This window comes from Arachis stenosperma, chromosome 6 (assembly GCF_014773155.1).
Source record: "Arachis stenosperma cultivar V10309 chromosome 6, arast.V10309.gnm1.PFL2, whole genome shotgun sequence".
In the NCBI taxonomy this organism is placed as follows: Eukaryota; Viridiplantae; Streptophyta; class Magnoliopsida; order Fabales; family Fabaceae; genus Arachis; species Arachis stenosperma.
The window spans coordinates 146,449,270-146,468,142 of record NC_080382.1 but is presented as its reverse complement, the minus strand read 5'-3'; the positions used below and the strand labels follow the sequence as shown (position 1 = coordinate 146,468,142).

Below are 18,873 nucleotides of genomic sequence, written 5' to 3'. Positions count from 1 at the left end.
CTCAATTTAATTTAGCCTTTAAAATTATAACCATGATTTAATCTAGTCATTGACTTTAAAATGTTCAATTTAGTCCTCAAAATAAGAATTCATAATCCAATTTGGTCACCAAAATTTCATAATAACTAAATTGACTCATGCATACAATCTCAATAATAAAACTAAACCTTTACTTACAATTATAATAAGCATATCATTTCAGCTTATACATCACTACATAGAGCACCTGAGAGATATATAATCATTCATGTATCTCTATCTAGCCACTTAAATTTTTGGTATAATTAGTTTCATAACATTGTTTCAAAATTTATCCAGCAAAAAGTATAAGGCAATCACACCTTTGAGATAAGTGATTTCACAGAAAAATCTATATCTAACAATGATAAATGGAATGTATCAGACTTAAATATAGCTAAAGCAAATAATCACATTCATTCTCATTGTTTAACAAAAACAAAATTAGCAAATGAACCATTGAAGCATAGTATCAAACACCACACAGGTATTTTCCATTTTTTTCCCCCTTCTATAAACAAGAAGAATCAATAATTCATAAGAAGCTACATAGATAGATAGGAATCAAACCAAATTGGGAAGTGTGTTGGATCTAATTAATTCTTCTACTTCTTCTTGCCACCTTTCTGAATACCCCTGCGCCTGGAGGGAATTACGATTTCACCCTTGAGTACCGGAATCTCCATAATTTCAGTGAGCTCACTGAACTTCTTCCTAAACTTCTCAACTTGGTCATCGTCAACCATAACCGCTGACCGGCTACCCAGGTAAAAGGGGTGGTTACCTGACCAAACGTCAACCACGTACTCCTTCTGGGTCCCACCGGTAGTCATCACGAGTTCCCCGTTGCAGTACACTTTAGCATCCTCGTGGTACTGCGGGTGTATATCCTTCTTCCTGCACGTCACCCCCACCCTGCAATTTTCCACGGGTTTTGTTTTGGATGGGAGAGGATGGAAGGGTTTTGGGTGGAGGAATGTGTTGGTTATGCACTGCGCCATTTTTGTTCTGCAAGAGAGAGAGGAGAGAGAGAGAGAGAGAGAGAGAGAAGATGAGATTATGGAGGTGATGATGTCGACCACGATGGCTATGTGGATGTGGTTATTTGCTTTATGGGCCGAAGATCACGACCCAATAGGCCCATAGGTAATATACGTAGGTTAAGCAAAAACATTAGTAAAGCCCATTGTTGAACAAAAACTAACTAACATAAAGAAAAAACGACACCCTGACAAAAAAAAGCAACTCACTAGCCCTAAGTGCTGGGGTTCGAAATCTAGATCCGTCTTGTACATGCAGTAATTTATTGGCTAATAACAAACTTTTAAATAAAAATCAGATACAGAATGGATTAGTTTTTTATTTGTCGGACTGAGAGTACTATACGAAAAGAAAAAGACATAATTAGTCATTAAAAATTTTTAACATGCTCAATGATAAGAGGAAAACAACTTACCATAATCCTTGTGATAAGGGAGATTAACATGATCAAGAAAAGGCCTTGGGAGATAGAGTTCTTGCACTCAGATTCTTAGATTCTCCATATCATGAACTAAATCAGTTGCTTTTTGATGATAGTACATGGGTGACAAATATTGATCCTCTTTAGTGTTTCTTCGTTTTTGTTTTCTCTTTGGGCTCAGGCCCTTTTCTTTTACCCAAAAAATGTTGCTGCCTTAAATTATAAATAAAATGAATTTGAATTAGTTAAATAGTTAGCCCAGTTATTTCTAAGTGTTACTGTGTTAGGAATTTGAATATCATTATAAAAGGAAAAAATGGTTTTCTGTTTTATTATTTTGAATATAAATCTTAGACATCTTGTTATAGAGAGAAAATAAATGAGCCCAATCGCCTAAATATTTTGAATTTTAACGAATCTTATTTGAATCAAACAGTTGTATAAAGATAACGTTCTTATTATAGCATTGAAATTTTTTCTTAAGAAAAGAAATGAAAAAAAAAATATTCGAGCATTAGATGTTTATTTGTAGGAGCCTACAGCATTGGGATTAATCAAGCATTTGCTCTTACAACTCTATTTTATTTATTATTATTTTTCAAAAAAAAAAGACGATTAGTGTACACGTGTTTTAATACTTGGTTAAAACTAAATATTAAAACATGAAGTGAGAAGAAAATGTCACGATGACTACAACAATAATACAATGCAAGACATAATCAATGTTAATCATGTGTTAAAAACCATTTTATTGGACACGTGGTCATGTTCTGGAACAACAAATTTTTGAAATTAAAAATACACGCATGAAACAAAACAAATCAACCAAAAGAACACGTCAACATAAGAGCTAGTGTTTTTAGCCGAATCTCACGCTAAATCACATGATTTTGTATTTGTAGCTTTGTAGTGACACAGACGAAACACAGTGATAGAGTAAAACTTGCCATGTTTCTAGTTAATTACTCAAGACTCTTCACTTATTACTAATAGGATCTAGGATCTCACACTATTCATCCACAAACATGTACATCAATCTCATCTTAACACTCTTTCCTATCACAATTAACTTCTTTTTTATCCTAATTTCATTTTTGTTCTAACAATCTTGCCAATCCTTAAAAGGGTACCTTCAAGTTTTTGTTTTACTCATCAGTTTGTGGCATTGCATAACAGTGTTTGTCTCCTGAGATGTTTAGAAGATCAAAGACACTGAAAAGTTAGTAGAAGGGATATTCCGATTCCGTGGTTAATTCAGCCATGGATTCAGCTCTTGCAATCTTGAATAACACGAGTAGCATTAATCTAGTTAGCAAAGGAGTTGGAAGAAAAACGAGTTCTAGTTTCTGGGGTGAAAGTGCAAAAAAGGAGAGTTTGAATAGCAGGTTTTTCATTACTCAACCATGCAACAAGAATTTGATGAACAAAAGAAAGTTGAAGCATGGCATTGCACATGCTGTATACACACCAGATATGAATTCCATGGTACATAACTTAATACAATGTGTATTAGATGCTAAATATTAGTTCAGTGAAAATTCCTATCTGCCAAGATTTTATATTGTCAAAATCATTATATATAGTAGCATGCTTATTGATCTTATTAGTTAGATGAATGACTTCATGCATTTTATACAATGACTATCTTTGCTTTCAATTAATTGTTTTGAGATTCTATGGATATATTACCTAGTAATTGCACAAAACAATTTTGATTTTTTCAGGTATACCCTAAAGTTATTTTTCAGAATCCAAAACCAAATCCAGAAAATGTAGCTGCCATAATTTTGGGTGGTGGTGCTGGAACTCGACTCTTTCCTCTAACTAGCACAAGAGCCAAACCCGCTGTATGATCCACTTATAATGTGCCATTTTTCTTTTGGACATAATAAATAATTAATTAATTCAAACCTATATATTTTCATGCAGGTTCCAATTGGAGGATGTTACAGACTCATAGACATTCCTATGAGCAATTGCATCAATAGTGGCGTTAAAAAAATATATGTTCTAACACAGTACAACTCTTTCTCCCTCAATGGCCATCTCTCTCGCACTTATAATTGTGGAAATGGAGTGTTCACTGGAACTGACTTTGTGGAGGTATTTTTATACCTTATCAGTAACTTTAATAATCATCACTAAATGAATAGTTATGTAAATAGAAAAATATAATTGGATGAGAATGTAAAATTTATTTGTACTGCACCTGAGTTAATTAAATTAAATTCCATATAGCATATGTTATGAATTTAAGGGGCATGTATAATTTTTTTGGGGACAGGTCTTGGCTGCTACTCAAACTCCTGGAGAAGCAGGAAAGGAATGGTTCCAAGGAACAGCTGATGCTGTGAGAAGATTTATATGGGTTTTTGAGGTAAGTATTTCTAATGTTGCATAACTAAGTAATAAGTCAACTTGATTCTTCTATTAAATTTTTTGTTGACATGTCATTGGTAAAAAGGATTAATTTAACTTGTATTCTTATTTCTTTAAGAATCAAATTGAAGCATAAAATTTTTAAAGATTAAGTGTTTATTTGAGGACTATTAAAAAATATATATATTTTTTTAGTGTGTAACAAAATTTTAGTAGTAAAAATAAAAGTATTACAAACGAAAATTTAGAAATTATAATTTATATATTTTTTAAATATTTTAATATAATAAATAAATAAATAAGTATTTTTATATTATTGTACTCAAATATAATTCCTAAATAAAGAAAAAGACATTTTTATATAAAATATTTAAATATAAAATTATTTTTATTTTTCTAAAAATTTTTTTAAAAAGATTACTTAAAAGAAGATATTTTTTCATAAAAATTTATTTAAACAAGTCCTAAATTGATTTATACGTGATTTTTTAGGATCAATTTAAATATTAACCCGAACTAATTTAGCATGGATACTTGGATAGTGAAAAGTGAAATTGTTAAAGAGTGTATGATTTGCCTTGCAGGATGCCAAACACAAGAACATTGAGAATGTGTTAATACTTTCTGGTGATCATCTTTGCCGGATGGACTACATGAAATTTTTGGAGGTACAAATTCAAATGAGATCACATCCATAAATCATTAATTAATTTCCTAAAGTTGACAATGATTAAAGAGGAACTACTTTTGCACCTGTAGAGACATACTGAGTCAAATGCTGATGTCACAATTGCTTGTGTACCAATGGATGAAAGGTAGCAAAATCTTTGTGACTTTATTTATTTATGATTATTTATCTCACAATTAACAATAATCTTTATTTTGTTATTATATATATTGTTGGAGTTCATCAATCATCACTAATAGTTCCCTAACAGTCGTGCATCAGATTATGAGCTGGTAAAAATTGATAGAATGGGACGGGTTAGGCAGTTTGCAGAAAAACCAAAAGGATCAGATTTGAAGGAAATGGTAATCATTTTTTTTTTAAAGAATTCGTGACTTTTTGTTTTTGGTATGTCTCCTTAGATTTTCTTTTGTAACGTAACATCTTGAATTTAGAGTCAATTATTTTTTTTTGTTTTTTATAATTTTATTAAATTTATAATTAAATTTTATTTTTTTATTAATTGATTTTTACACTGTTTTTAGTTTTATAATTAAATCGATTCTAATTTTAAAAATGTTAAAGTTAATTGAATATTTTTTGTAAATTAAAGGCATTCATAATTACTAATCTAATTAGATCTTTGACCGTATGTATTTTGGGAGAAATATTCTATTAATTTTAATAGTTTCGACATAAAAAAAACCTAATTACAAAATTTAAAACAATACATAGAACCAATTAAAAAGAAAAAAAATATAAAGTCTTAATTAAAAATTTAATTAAATTACAAAGATCAACAAAATAATTAAACCTTAAATTTGAAAAAAAAAATTTATGAATTTTACGGGGACAAAAATGTAATTGTGTAAAGAATATGAATTATTGCATGGCTAATCCATTGGTTCTCTCCCCTTTAATAATTGCAGCAAGTTGATCCCAACATTCTAGGATTACCTGCAAAAGAAGCAAAGGAAAATCTTTACATGGCATCCATGGGAGTTTATGTATTTAGAACTGAGATTCTGCTGAAACTACTAAGATTGAGTTGTCCTTCTTGTAATGACTTGGGATCTGAAATCATCCCAACAGCAGTGAGGGATCACAAAGTCCAAGTAAGAGAGAACTCCAATCTTTTCGAACGATTTTTTTTATTTATAATCATTGTTTTTAATGCTGAGTGAAAATAATAATTATTCTACGTATACAGTATACACTAAAAGTCAGTTATTCATATAAAATAGACGTTAAAATACACAATGGAAGTGTGTAAAATAACATATGACATTTTTGTGAAACTAAAATCCTTTAGGCATAGCATTGACTTATTAATGTTTTTTGTTTTATTTGTATTTTGCAGTCATATTTGTTTAGAGACTATTGGGAAGATATTGGAACTATAAAGTCCTTCTATGATGCAAATATGGCCTTAACAGAACAGGTTTGTTTAGTTTTAACATAAAAACTTATGAATCTTCAAAGTTCTTGAAGTAGTAAATTAACAACAACAAAATATCATGAAAACTTGTTTTGTTGATCTTCATAATGAGCTTAATAATAATATTATTACTTAGAAAACTATGCTACTGTATGTGCTGATCATAGATTTTAATTTCTGTAGCCTCCAAAATTTGAATTCTATGATCCAAAGACGCCTTTCTACACTTCCCCAAGATTCTTACCTCCCACTAAAGTACTAAAATCTAAGGTATGGAATAAGCTTGGATTACTTTCTTTTTTTTTAATGGAATTTTTCATCCTTGAATGGACATACATGAATGCTTTTTTTTTTTTTTTAAACAGATCGTGGACGCAATTATTTCGCATGGTTGCTTTTTGAGTGAGTGTAACATTCAACGTTCAGTCATTGGCGTCCGCTCGTGTTTGGCGTCTGGTTCAGTTCTTGAGGTAAGAAGACTACTGATTTATTGTACATTTTGCTCGAATCTGTTTTTCGTATAAAAAATGATAGAGAAAATGTCATATGATTTAACATGTTTGATTAAACTGTTTAAAATAACACATGTCCATATTTTAGCTATAACTTTTACATAAAAACGTTTTTATATGAGTTGCCACCGTACTTTTATTTAAAGTGTTACTAAATTAGAAGTGTTTTTTCACTTGTGTTTGTAAACAATGTTTCTAGTAATAGAAAGCATGATCAACATAAGCTTCTAGATCCTTGAGTTTATATCCTCTTTTTCTTATGCTAAATTTTTTGTACCACATTTGATGGATGTATTTATTTGGCTTTTTTGTTAATCTAGGATACAATGATGATGGGAGCAGACTACTATGAAACTGATTCTGAAATTGAATCTCTTGTAGCACGAGGAAAGGTCCCAATTGGTGTTGGAGAGAATACCAAAATCAGGTGCGATAATAATGTTACCTTAGTTATTTAAATTAACAAAAAAAAAACACCAATTTTGTCTCAAAATACATATCTGTGTTTTTCAATGTCTTTGTATTTTTATCTTGGGAGGATAATTAATACATTGAGCTAACTACAATACTTTCTAGTTTCTTCATTTTTAATTTCTGATGATTTTCTACTCCAACATTTTTCTTTAAAAGGAATTGCATAATCGACAAGAATGCCAGGATAGGAAGAGATGTGATTATTGCAAATTGTGATGTAAGTGTTTTTCTTAATTTGTTCTTTGCATTTTGTTTTTGTGGTAATGCTCAGTTTGGTCCTTAAAATTTTCAACACTCATTAAAATAGTCTCCAACTTATAAAAATGGTCAAATTGGTACATTAGTTTACAAATCTTGAGTCTCCATTGTGCCTAAGACTATAATATTTTATGTTAAAGACAATAGAGATTCACAATTTATAAATTCATGGATTAATTTAGTCATTTCTAAAATTCAGATATTATTTCGAAGAGTGTTAAAAATTTTAGAGACCAAACTCAACAGTATCTCTTTAGTTTCCTATGTATACTTTGTTAATTTTTAATAAATACTCTTAATTATTGTTTAGGGTGTACAAGAAGCAGACAAGCCAGAAGAAGGATTTTACATTAGGTCAGGCATCATAGTTGTAGTGAAGAATGCAACAATTAAGGATGGAACAGTTATCTAAAAAGCCACTTCAAATAACACAATTGGAGCCTTTACTCGAAGGAGTTTATCATAATTATAGTATAATTTCTGCTGACGTATAACTAAGCTTTTTTTAATGTAAGCACACATTTTTTTCCCTCTTAGATTGCTTCCATTCTTATAGAAATTAGAATAGCTGTCATTAAGAGTAATTGTACAAGGATTGAAAATGTTATTATTCCATAGCTTTAATCTTAGAAAAATTACTCCAATTACATTTATGATTTTTACCTTTCATTTCATTTCATTGAATGACGACCATATATGTCATTTTAATTTCTTAAACTATGATAAACTGAAAACAAATCATTCTTTTTGGATTGATGCATATTTCAAAATAGATGAAATATATTACATTTACATGTTAAAATTTTTAAGAACTCAATAGTTTCTTAGCATATGCTAAAGGGCACCAAATTCATATTAATAACACACTTTCATTTAACTATGATTAGTATATTTATCCTTGATTTTTAACACAAGTTTGTTAAAAAACTATATATTATCATTTATAATTCTGTGATTTATATTCCCGCCATTAGTACTTTTTTCGAATCCGGTTCATCTTTTGAGATTCTTGGGCAATCAAACTAGCCGTTGAGGGGCTTTCGCTAATAATTACCTCATAACCGTCACGAAAAGTATCCATTCCTTGGTCAAGGAGTTGCCAGAACAAGCAACCAACAGCTGCGCCGCCACCACTTGCCGACGAATAGATCTTGGAGTATACCGTGTTGTAAAATTGGTCCCTTGGTTTTGTGTTAGAACCAAAAGTTTTTGTTGAAATACCAAACTCAGCAAAGAGAACTGGCTTGTGAAGAGTGTTCTGTGCATCTTGTATATGTTCATTAAGCCAATGACTTAGGAATGAGATTTGATCTTCATAACTTGAACCTGATAGCCTGCTCATGAATAATTAAACCAAATCAAAATAAGACAAAAAAAAAATGTTAGTGAGACAAAAAAAAAGCTAGAACTTGTGTTATTGCAACAATTAATGAATATTAAACAACAAGTTTTGACTTTTTTTTGTTATCAAATATTTTTATTTTTTTTCTAATTTTTTCTGTTTTAAAGATTTTGTGGCAAAAAAAATAGAAGATGAAAATAGAAAATAAAATACCATTGGTCAGGGTAAGAGTGAACCGTTGCAAAATCAATTTCAGGGATTTGATTATTTGCTATGAAATCTGTTCCTGCTTGGAAGCTTGGGTTAGTCTCTTGCTTTGATTGCCCATAAAAACCTTCAAGACCAGCTTCAAGCAAGTGATTTCCATCTATGGATTTCACATAAGATGCCATCTCTTCAATCCAACCCTGTCAAAAGGTATACAACCTCAATTATTTTACCCTTATTCATCTCTAAAGTCAAAATTATTTGTATCTAATAAATCAGAGTTTTGGATACATAGCTAGTCTAAACTTAGGTTTAATATTATTACATAATTAGGTGAAGTTTTGATATTGAAAGGCGTCAAAGATTAAATCGAACTACAATTACCAAAATAAAAATTTCAATTGTGTTTTATGTTTATAAAAAATATTCATTGAACTAACCACTCAATCAAGCTAAGTTAGTATGTGGTCTAAAGACCATCATTTAAAACAACACCAACTAACTATATGCTTTTGTGAAAATTGAGGTTAAAGAGCTGACCCAAATAATAATAGCCGTGGGACATAGAGCTGCTATTTTGTCTCTGTTTTGCATTATATATATTAACTGCAAACCTAACTTGGCTAAAAGTCTACAAAAGATATTTAATTGTTGAGTAAAGTATCGTTTTTGTCTCCAACGTTTAGGGTAAATCCTATTTGTGTTCCTAACGTTTAAATCGTCCTATTTGTATCCTTAACGTTTGTAAAAGTGATTCAATGTTATTCTGCCGTCAATTACACATCATGAACGCTGTAGTTTGAGTTTTAAAAATCTCTTCTTGAAGTTAGAATACAAATGTTTGGAATAAAACCGTTGATCTACTTTGAAAAATAGCTTATCAAAAGTTGAAACTAATTCCTACAATATTTATATAATTCACTTTTCTAGGAACATAATTGAATCTAAACACAAATAGTGGATATAATATTAAAATCGAACACATTCAAGTGAGACCTAATTGAAAATGAATATATCCAAGTGAGAATAATTAAAAAATATAATCTGATTTGTTAGTATAATTGATAGTAGGATAACATTGAATCACTTTTATAAACGTTAAGAATACAAATAGGACGATTTAAACGTTAGGAACACAAATAGGACTTACTCTAAACATTGAGGACAAAAACGATACTTTACTCTTAATTGTTTATATAATCACGCGTAACAAGGACAGCTTATTATAGAGAATATATATAATAAAGAAGTAGTTTTTAAAGAGCAAGAATGCCAATTTTTTTTTTTTAAATAAAAAGGCCAGCGGAAATGAAAAATGTAATTTAGATATACATGTCCAAAACCTACACAAACTCTAAAACATTCTCAACATTTTGGGCCAGGAAAATGGAATTATGAGGAAACAAAATTTTCACAAACAAAAATGAAAATGGTTAATTATTACCTGAACTGTCTTTCCAGATTGATCTGAATTGCATCTAATTTCATTCATAAGCTCCCAAGCCATTATAGTTGGATCATCTTTGTAAGCAATTCCAGTGATGCTATTACCTCTAGTAAGTACACTCTGTAAAAAATAAAATTCAAAATAGTATGCCAATTATATGAGGATTTATATCACAGTACCTACCACCATTAAAAAATGTTACCAATTATTTTTTGCAAGTTATGAAACATTACTCAAATAAACATTTAAGCTTAGAGCAACTTCAACCAAAATAATATTTTTTTAAGAAAAAATAAAATTTCTTCTACCTTTTGGCCAGCTAGAGCAAATTTTGAAGGCAGGATCTTTGGGATGGCAAAATGTCCTTTAAATGGAGAAGAGCTTACAAAGACAAATTAGTCTATAATAAAATAAATAAACAAATTAATTGTTTATCTTTTAAAATTTTAAGATAATTTAATTCTTTAACTATGCTATTCTTTAGAAAATAAAATTAAAGATCACTTTGCCACTTTTTTAAAAATGTCAGAAACTAGTATTCTAAAAAATAAGAACCAATTTATTAATTTCTTTTGTTAAACTAATGTATCTTAAAAAAAAAATTGTTAATGACATGTTTGGATAAAGAAAAAAAAGTATACACAAAAAAGTTGAAAAAGCAAAGCTTTATTACCTTAATGTGGTTTTTATAGTATCCCTTGACAACAGGGTTTGTGTAGAAATCATCTTCAGAATTTATGGATTGGCCCTGACTCCTTCCCCATTCAACATATTGTTTCTTCCCTCCCATGTCCTCATAATTATTTACCAAACTCAACACAAGCTTCATCCCATATTTTTTCGCTTCTGATATTACAAAATCCAACCCCTTTCCATCCAAAACAAAAATTAAACCACACACATCATTTCCCATATCAAACTCTAATAAATGAATGCACAAAAAAAAAAGACCATAAAGAATACTTCATATCAATTTAATGATCAATCAGATTAGGTGATGGTGAATTCTATGTTGTCTATAATTTGGTGTCTAACTTTTGTCTAACTTACTTTTTATGACAATTTTGGAATATTTAATAATTATTTACTTTTATACTTTTAAAATTAGATATTGATTTTTAACCATTTTTAGTAAGTTAGACAAATACTTTTAGACACCATAACAATCATCTTAGGTGAAATCTTAAAAATAATAATAATTTAAGAAAACTACTTTTATATGCTCAGTCTGCAAAAATAAGTAAACTTTGATATTCAAATTAGATAATAGCAGTTTTTATTGGATTTATTAGTGGCAGTTTCAACGGCTGCTAAATAGTTCCGCAGCTAACGAGGTCATAAGAAGTGCTGCTAAACGAGTTAGCGGCGGTTTTTGAAACCGTTACTAAAGAAAAAGAAAACAAAAAAGGGAGTATCAAGATATTGAAGACTAACTTGGAACATGTCTTCATTGTAGGATCCAGGAGAGTATTGAAGAGGTTTATTGCCACCATCACTGAAAGCCCAAGTTCTTGCAATGTTAAGTCCAAGGCTTGAAGCATCTTGAAATGCTGAAGACACTTTGTTTCTTTGAGAAGGTTCAGATGCTTCAAACATTAGCCAATATGCATTGAAACCATTTGCATAATAAGGGTTTCCATTCAACACAAGCTGAATCCCTCTTGCTTTCACAAAACCATCATTATTGTTATCTGCTTCTACTATGAGTATCATCATGATGCACACAATAATTGAAAATGGCATAAAGAACAACCTGTCCTTCATTATTTTGCTTTCAAATGTTTCTCCTTATGATCTTTGATTTCTCTCTCTTTTCTGCAATGTAAGATTGTTAACTTCAAAATATGCAATCTCTAAGTACTTTATATGTATAGTACGTGTATTTGTGTTGATTTGAAGGGAAAAAATGTATGAAGGAAAAAAAAAAGCCAAAAGCTAAATATAGAGTTATACCATAGGTTAATTAATTATATAATAATTCGGATTTTCAATTCATTAGCTTATTTACTAAAGCAAATGTCATAAATTTAAATTATGTCTTATGTATGCAATAATCTTTTGGTCAATAACCAAATTTTAAATGAAATTTCGATCCACGAAAAATAAATCTTTAACTTGTCGGATTAAAAAATATTACGAAAAAAAAAAGTTATATATGAACTAATAAATTAACATAAATCTTTTACCACTAAATTAATTCCATGGCATAAGCCAAATGTATTTAGTAATTATAATTAGATGTTTGTACAAAGTTTATTATATTAATATTGCATATAAATTAATTGAGATATTATCTTTACATATTAACATAATAATGCTTTTTCTTTTCTTTTCTCTTTTTCAAAATGCCAAAATAAGCTAGAAGTGGTATTGGTAATGCAATTGGAGTTGGCTCAAAAGGGTAGAAAGATGTCCAACTCTGAAATAGGGTGGGGCCATGGGGTTAATGGATGGAAATTGATTTGTATAGAAGAATCAGAAACTCACGAGTCACGGTCACACAGTATTTCATTAGGGGCCAAAATCTATCACCTTTTTAGGTGTGATGAATAACCAGAACCAAGGAAAAAGTTATGGTTAAAATAATCAGAAATAATTTGGACAGAAAAATAATGATAGAAATGTTTTTAATTTAACCTAAATATTAGATTTTTTACTAGATACTATGTGTTTTGGAGCGAATAGCAAAAATAGAAAATACAATAATACTTTTTTGTTTAATAAAAAACTTTAAAAATGAATTATATTTTAAAAAATTATGTGTCCTTTATAAAGGGTTGAACCCTTGAACTTGATGAAACATATATTAAGATAATTCAACGGTGCAAATTTTAATATAGAGAATAGAATTTTATTATAATTTAAATGTATTAAATAATTAAATTCAACTCGGTTTATCTCCCTTATTGAAAATTTTCCTCACTGATGAGACCAAATGCAGACACAAGAAGTAAAATCAAAATAAAAAAGCAATCAAAGAACAAGCAAGCAAAATAATGCTAATGGTCAACATTAAATCAATGATGTAAACCACACGACATTAATATATATCTTCACCTACCTTACGATTTAGTTAATTTCTGATGCTGCTTATTGTATAAGAATTTGATTACTAGTGCTTTTGCACAATTAAGATCAGGTCATAACTCATAACAATTACATGCATAGCATTTGTATACATTACTCCTCTTGTTTGATGAATTCAACATATTCTTACCATAATGTTCAATCATCACCAATAACCAAAAAGAAGAAAACGATTGAAATGTACACGAAACCTTACTTTAACAGATGTAATTAAAACAACTCGATATTATTAGAGTTTAATTTTAAAACATTAAAAATGTACAATATTTTTTACAGTCGTTTAATTATATATTTTTTTGAATAATAATTTATATAATCTATATAAAAAATAATTATTTTTATTAATATATTGTAAAACAATTATATATATATATATATATATATATATATATATATATATATAATTGTTTTACAATAATATGACAGTATGTTAAAATTAAATTTTCAAAGCAAACGATAATGATATAAGATTAGTTAAGTCTTTTACTTTCGCCAATGAATCAATGAATAATAATGAATGAATTGCATATATTTTATATATGTCCGTAGTTTATATAAATTAAAGCAGGTGAGAAGATTATGTATTTATTTGGGCTATTAAATTAATAAAAAATATATTTTTTTCATAAAAAAAATTAGTGTGTTTGACAAATTTTTAATAATAAAAATAAAATTACTAGAAAAATAAAAAATATTTTTTTTAAAAGTTACAATTTATATTCTTTTTAAAGATTTAAAAAAAATATTTTTTATATAATAAATAAACAAAAAGTATTTTTATCTTATTTTACTCAAATATAATTAATAGATAAAAAAATTTTACATTAAATATTTAAACATAAAATCACTTTTATTTTTATAAAAAAATTTTAAAAAAATTATTGAAATTTTTTTTTTCAAAAAATAACGTACAAACAACCCCGAATAAAACTTTTTAAATATAAAATTCTGGTATTATATTATAATGTTACTATTTTTAAAAATTTAAGTTAATAAAAAGAAACAACATAACTATTTATATCTATAGAATAAGAGTCTATTTTGAGTTTATTTATTTTTTACATAGACATTTTTATTTTTTATTTTTTTATGTTGTTTTTTTTAGATTTATCAAAGATTGAATTCTAAATATTTTAGATATAATACTCTAATATCATATTATAATATTATTTTTCCTAAAAAATTAAGCTGATTAAAGTAACACAAGTGTTTATATTTCTAATAGTGCTATTAAAAAATTAAAAGCAAATAAATAAATCACCTAATGACTTAACCAAAAGGCCTAACATAAATGATACTTATTACTTGGCCGAGTTTTTTTTTTTTCTAGTTAAATGTTTCAATTTTCTAGCATTGTAAAATTTAGATGTGCTAAAATTAGAGCTATCTAGATGTAGAAGATTGCGATTATGCAGGAAAAAATATTTGAATTTATTGTTGTTGAAACTAACTCAATTCAAACTTTAATTTTTAATTCGTTGGTGGCAACTTTTTCTTAAATAAAGAGTTAAATAAAATTGGGAGTCATTTATATAAAGAAATTTAAAACGTTTTTTTAATATTTTTTAATAATTAAAATTTAATATATATAACTGATTAAATTGTGTTATTTTTGTCAAAATTAGATTAAACAAATTGATTTGACTAAAAAATTGATGAACTAAATCTTGAACCGATCTAAATTAATATTTTTTAATAGAAAATAACTACAATACCCTTATTATAGAAAATGACAAAATACTCTTATTATATATATTAGTTTTAAAAACTCTAAATCCTAACTCTTCTCTTCTCTTCTCTTAATACCGTCGTGGGGTTAAGATTTAGGATTTTTAAATATATATAAGTATTTTAGTCATTTTCTATAATAGAGAATTGTAATTATTTTTTATAAAGAAAATATTAATTTAGACCGATTTAAAATTTGGTTCATTGATTTTTTGGCTAAATTGGTTCGTCCAATCTAATTATGACAGAAATAATAAGATTTAATCGATTACATATATAAAATTTTAATTGTAAAAAAAATATCTTTAAAAAAATATTTTAAACATTTTTATTTGAGTGGCTTCCAGTAAAATTATCTATGAAATTTTGATTTTATCTCATTCTTTTTTCTCGGTCAGCAATTGTCTCGACAGACAAATACGATTGCGAACAAAAGCAAAAGTCTTTTATCTTGATGCTACGTGTATATTAAAATTAGTTATTAAAGTCACTTATATTATTAGTATAAAATATATGTTAAAATACAAATACATATTGAAAATAAATTAAATCGCACGTATATTTATACACAAATATATTAATAAATAATTTTTGGTATACAAATAATATTTTTTTATTTTTCAGTGATCAATAATGCCTCTGAGGAAGTATTTATTATAACCAATTAGCTTAATTGTTTCAGTTTTTTCTGTTGTATTTATTATATTGAAAAAAAAAAAAGAAAGAAAACACTTAAAAGATATTTGCACGCCAAATAACGTGGTAAGAAAGAAATGATAATAGGGCTTTTCTTTAACACACGCATGCCAACAAGGTTTTACATGACTCTCGTGTAACAAGTTCAAGTTGACGTATACTTTCAGTTGAGAAAAGCAATGGGAGCCTTCATTATGATTCTTCTTCATCATTTTTTTTTTTCAAAAGAAAAATTAACAATATGGATCATTGGTTCTTCGATGAGTGCTTCTTTCTTCATTACATCTTTGTTTTAATTTGTTAAAGAATAAAATTGCGAAAGAATGAAAAACAAAAAAATAAAGAATTTTTATTATTGTGTTTGAAAAAGATTATTGTTGTATTTTATGAGAGAATAATACTATCTATTTATATTAATCACTAAACTAATTTTAAATTTTAAAATAAGTTAAATCAATCAAAATCTCTAGATAATTCTATTAAGAAAAAATAAGTATAATTAACTTAAAAAAAAAATATAACAAATTTTTTTTAAAAAAAATAACATAACAAATAAAAATAACATAAGAATTTAATGGTTAACATTGGTGAAATATTTTAAGACATTTAAACCCCAAATACATTTTTTATATTTATGTACTACCAAATGCAACAATGTTTTCTAATAATATAAAATTTATGCCGAATTGAAATTATTATATTTGTATCTAAAGGCAAACAGTTACTTAAAAGGTGTCGTCTGTTATGGCTTGGGAATAGCCATAGTTATAGTGGCTAAGAGTGATGAATCTGTAATAACATGACACGTGGCAGTTTGACTCATGAAAAAACTTAAGAAAATAGTAACTTTCATAGTCAGGATCGTAATTGTTAGATGTGAGTAATAAGCTTTTTTTTTTTGGTCTTTGGTTTTGGGCTAACAAATTGGTCTTGACTGAAAATCTAATCTCAACCATTTTTTTTATTAAACCACCATGGATCTGCTCCACTTTTTTTGTCGGATTTTTCTCTACACTTGCTACAAGAAGATATCTTACCATTTCATTCCGCTACTGCTGATGTACCTATATCCAACCTAACTAGTCCACCTCAGCAGAAGGTGCTGCTGCTACACGTATTTATGCTGCTTGTCGCTGCCGCCGCTTGATCCTTGGTGCGCACTCGAGTTTTCTGATTCTGTTGGTATTTTCGACCGTCGCTGCGCTGACGAGGTGCTCAAAATTCCTCGCTCCACCCTTGAGCTTTATTTGCAACGCTTGGTATTCTCTTCAAATGAAAAGCTTCGCTATCTCCATCATTCATATGCTTTAGGTGCTTGATGTCTTTGAAGAACAGATATGCTGCTGTTAGAGTGATTAAACCCATAAGATTCGACACTGAAATCACGTGTCCTTCCTTCACCGTGCGCTAATTTTCTCTAACAATGTCCACTGCACATCTCGCCCATTTCCGGTGATTGCTGGTCACGCCCTCAATTGCCAACAGACCATTCCACTAAATGACATCTATATTCCTTGTGGTAAACTAGTAACAAACTAAGATTTACTGTAGTTAGCAAAAGGGTTAAGTATTGAAATCGTCCTTAAGGTCTGGGCTGAAAATCAAAATCGTCCCTGACATTTTTTTGTTATTAAAATCATCCTCAATGTTACAAAACATTATAAAATCGTCTTTTTCCACTTTAATTTTATTTTTTTACTATATTACCATTCATTATTAATAAAAATAATTAAAAATAATATTAAAAAATTAAAACAAACTCCCCACCCTTCAACCCTCGCCCCTCCCCCCTCCCGTAACTCCCTCACCCCACTCCCGACTCCCGTAACTCCCTCATCCCTCTTTCCTTTCCTCTTCTCACTCTTCTCCAATCTCCTTCCTCTTATCACTCTTCCCCAATCTCCTTCCACCTCCTCCCTCTCTTTTTTCTCTCCACCATCACCACTGCCACCATAGCTATTCATTACTCATAACAAAACAAATTAACAGTAACATTCACAAAACAAAATAAATAAATAAAAAACAGAGGCAGAAGAAGCATAACAATTTCAATAATCACAGCAATTTTAATAATCATCAATTACAATTTCAGTTTTCAGTTTTGAAGAGAGGAGCATTAGGAAAGGGATGGGGGGTTACGAGAGCATTTCCACATCCAATCTTGCAGCATCAACCTAGTTAACTATCGATATCGTAATCAGAATCGTAGACTGCAGCAAAAATTAGCGCGATTACGAATTGAAGAAGAAAAGTTGAGATTGTTAAGGACGAAAGTAAACCCTAATAAATTGAAAGGGAGCTGAGAGCTAACCTGAGGATAGTGGGAGAGAGAGGACCAGAGAGAGAGAGAAAGAAATTGTATATTTGAATCCAAGCATCTTGTGGCGGCATTGATGATGATTCTGTTGGAGCAGTGGTTCCAGCGACGGTAGTGCTGCCACTCGAGGACGGTAATTCTCTATCCATTCACCGCACCGAATAGTAACTGACGGGAGTGGGGTGAGGGAGTTATGGAAGGGGTGAGGGGGTGAGGGAGTTACAGGAGTGGGGTGAGGGGTGAGGGGTGAGGGATGAGGGGTTGAGGGTGAGGGATGAGGGAGTGGGCTAAGGGGGTTACGGGAGGGTGAGTGAGGGAGTGGGGGGAGGGGTAAGGGTTGAGTGGTTGAGGGGGGTGGTGGGGGGAGGGATTTGTTTTAATTTTTTAATATTATTTTTAATTATTTTTATTAATAATGAAGGATAATACGGTAAAAAGAATAAAATTGAAGTGGAAAATGACGATTTTTTTTTTGAAATAAGAAGCTCAACACAGTAAGGTGGAGCATTTAGAAAGGACGATTTTATAACGTTATGTAATGTTGAGGATGATTTTAATAATAAAAAAATGTCGAGAACGATTTTAATTTTCACCCCAGACTTTAGGGACGATTTCAGTACTTAACCCTTAGCAAAATAATACAAGGCTTAAGGACAATATATCACATTTTAGCTGTCAATTCCTCATTTGTTGGTCAACCTCTAGCCACCAATAGCCACCGAAACTATAGCTATTAGAGACGCCACCTACTTAAAAATGAAAAATTTAAATAGTTATTGTCTTTAATTATTTATGGGGAATCTATGGTGATGGGAAAAAGAATAAGGTGAGACTAGCAATA

The 18,873-nt window shown here is 29.2% G+C and overlaps 3 protein-coding genes across 3 annotated transcripts; 1 reads left to right on the top strand and 2 right to left on the bottom strand.

Annotated features, from left to right (window-relative positions):
• Positions 1 to 288: 288 nt before the first annotated feature.
• Positions 289 to 1,086, bottom strand: LOC130933042 (50S ribosomal protein L31, chloroplastic). The gene has a single exon (XM_057862538.1). It carries the CDS (start codon positions 1,017 to 1,019, stop codon positions 624 to 626), a length of 396 nt encoding a protein of 131 aa, XP_057718521.1. The 5' UTR covers positions 1,020 to 1,086; the 3' UTR covers positions 289 to 623.
• A 1,654-nt stretch (positions 1,087 to 2,740) lies between these two features.
• LOC130934958 (glucose-1-phosphate adenylyltransferase large subunit 1-like) lies at positions 2,741 to 7,650 on the top strand. Its single transcript, XM_057864469.1, has 14 exons — positions 2,741 to 2,965; positions 3,205 to 3,327; positions 3,410 to 3,583; positions 3,765 to 3,857; positions 4,444 to 4,527; positions 4,619 to 4,674; positions 4,798 to 4,891; positions 5,456 to 5,641; positions 5,887 to 5,967; positions 6,148 to 6,234; positions 6,330 to 6,434; positions 6,797 to 6,903; positions 7,107 to 7,167; positions 7,519 to 7,650. Exons 1-14 carry the CDS (start codon positions 2,741 to 2,743, stop codon positions 7,618 to 7,620), a joined length of 1,578 nt encoding a protein of 525 aa, XP_057720452.1. The 3' UTR covers positions 7,621 to 7,650.
• A 402-nt stretch (positions 7,651 to 8,052) lies between these two features.
• LOC130936638 (mannan endo-1,4-beta-mannosidase 7-like) lies at positions 8,053 to 12,049 on the bottom strand. Its single transcript, XM_057866736.1, has 5 exons — positions 11,639 to 12,049; positions 10,878 to 11,072; positions 10,202 to 10,324; positions 8,764 to 8,957; positions 8,053 to 8,542 (listed from the first exon to the last, which is right to left on the bottom strand). The coding sequence occupies exons 1-5, from the start codon at positions 11,966 to 11,968 to the stop codon at positions 8,179 to 8,181; spliced, it is 1,206 nt and encodes a 401-aa protein (XP_057722719.1). The 5' UTR covers positions 11,969 to 12,049; the 3' UTR covers positions 8,053 to 8,178.
• Between the last annotated feature and the right edge of the window lie 6,824 nt (positions 12,050 to 18,873).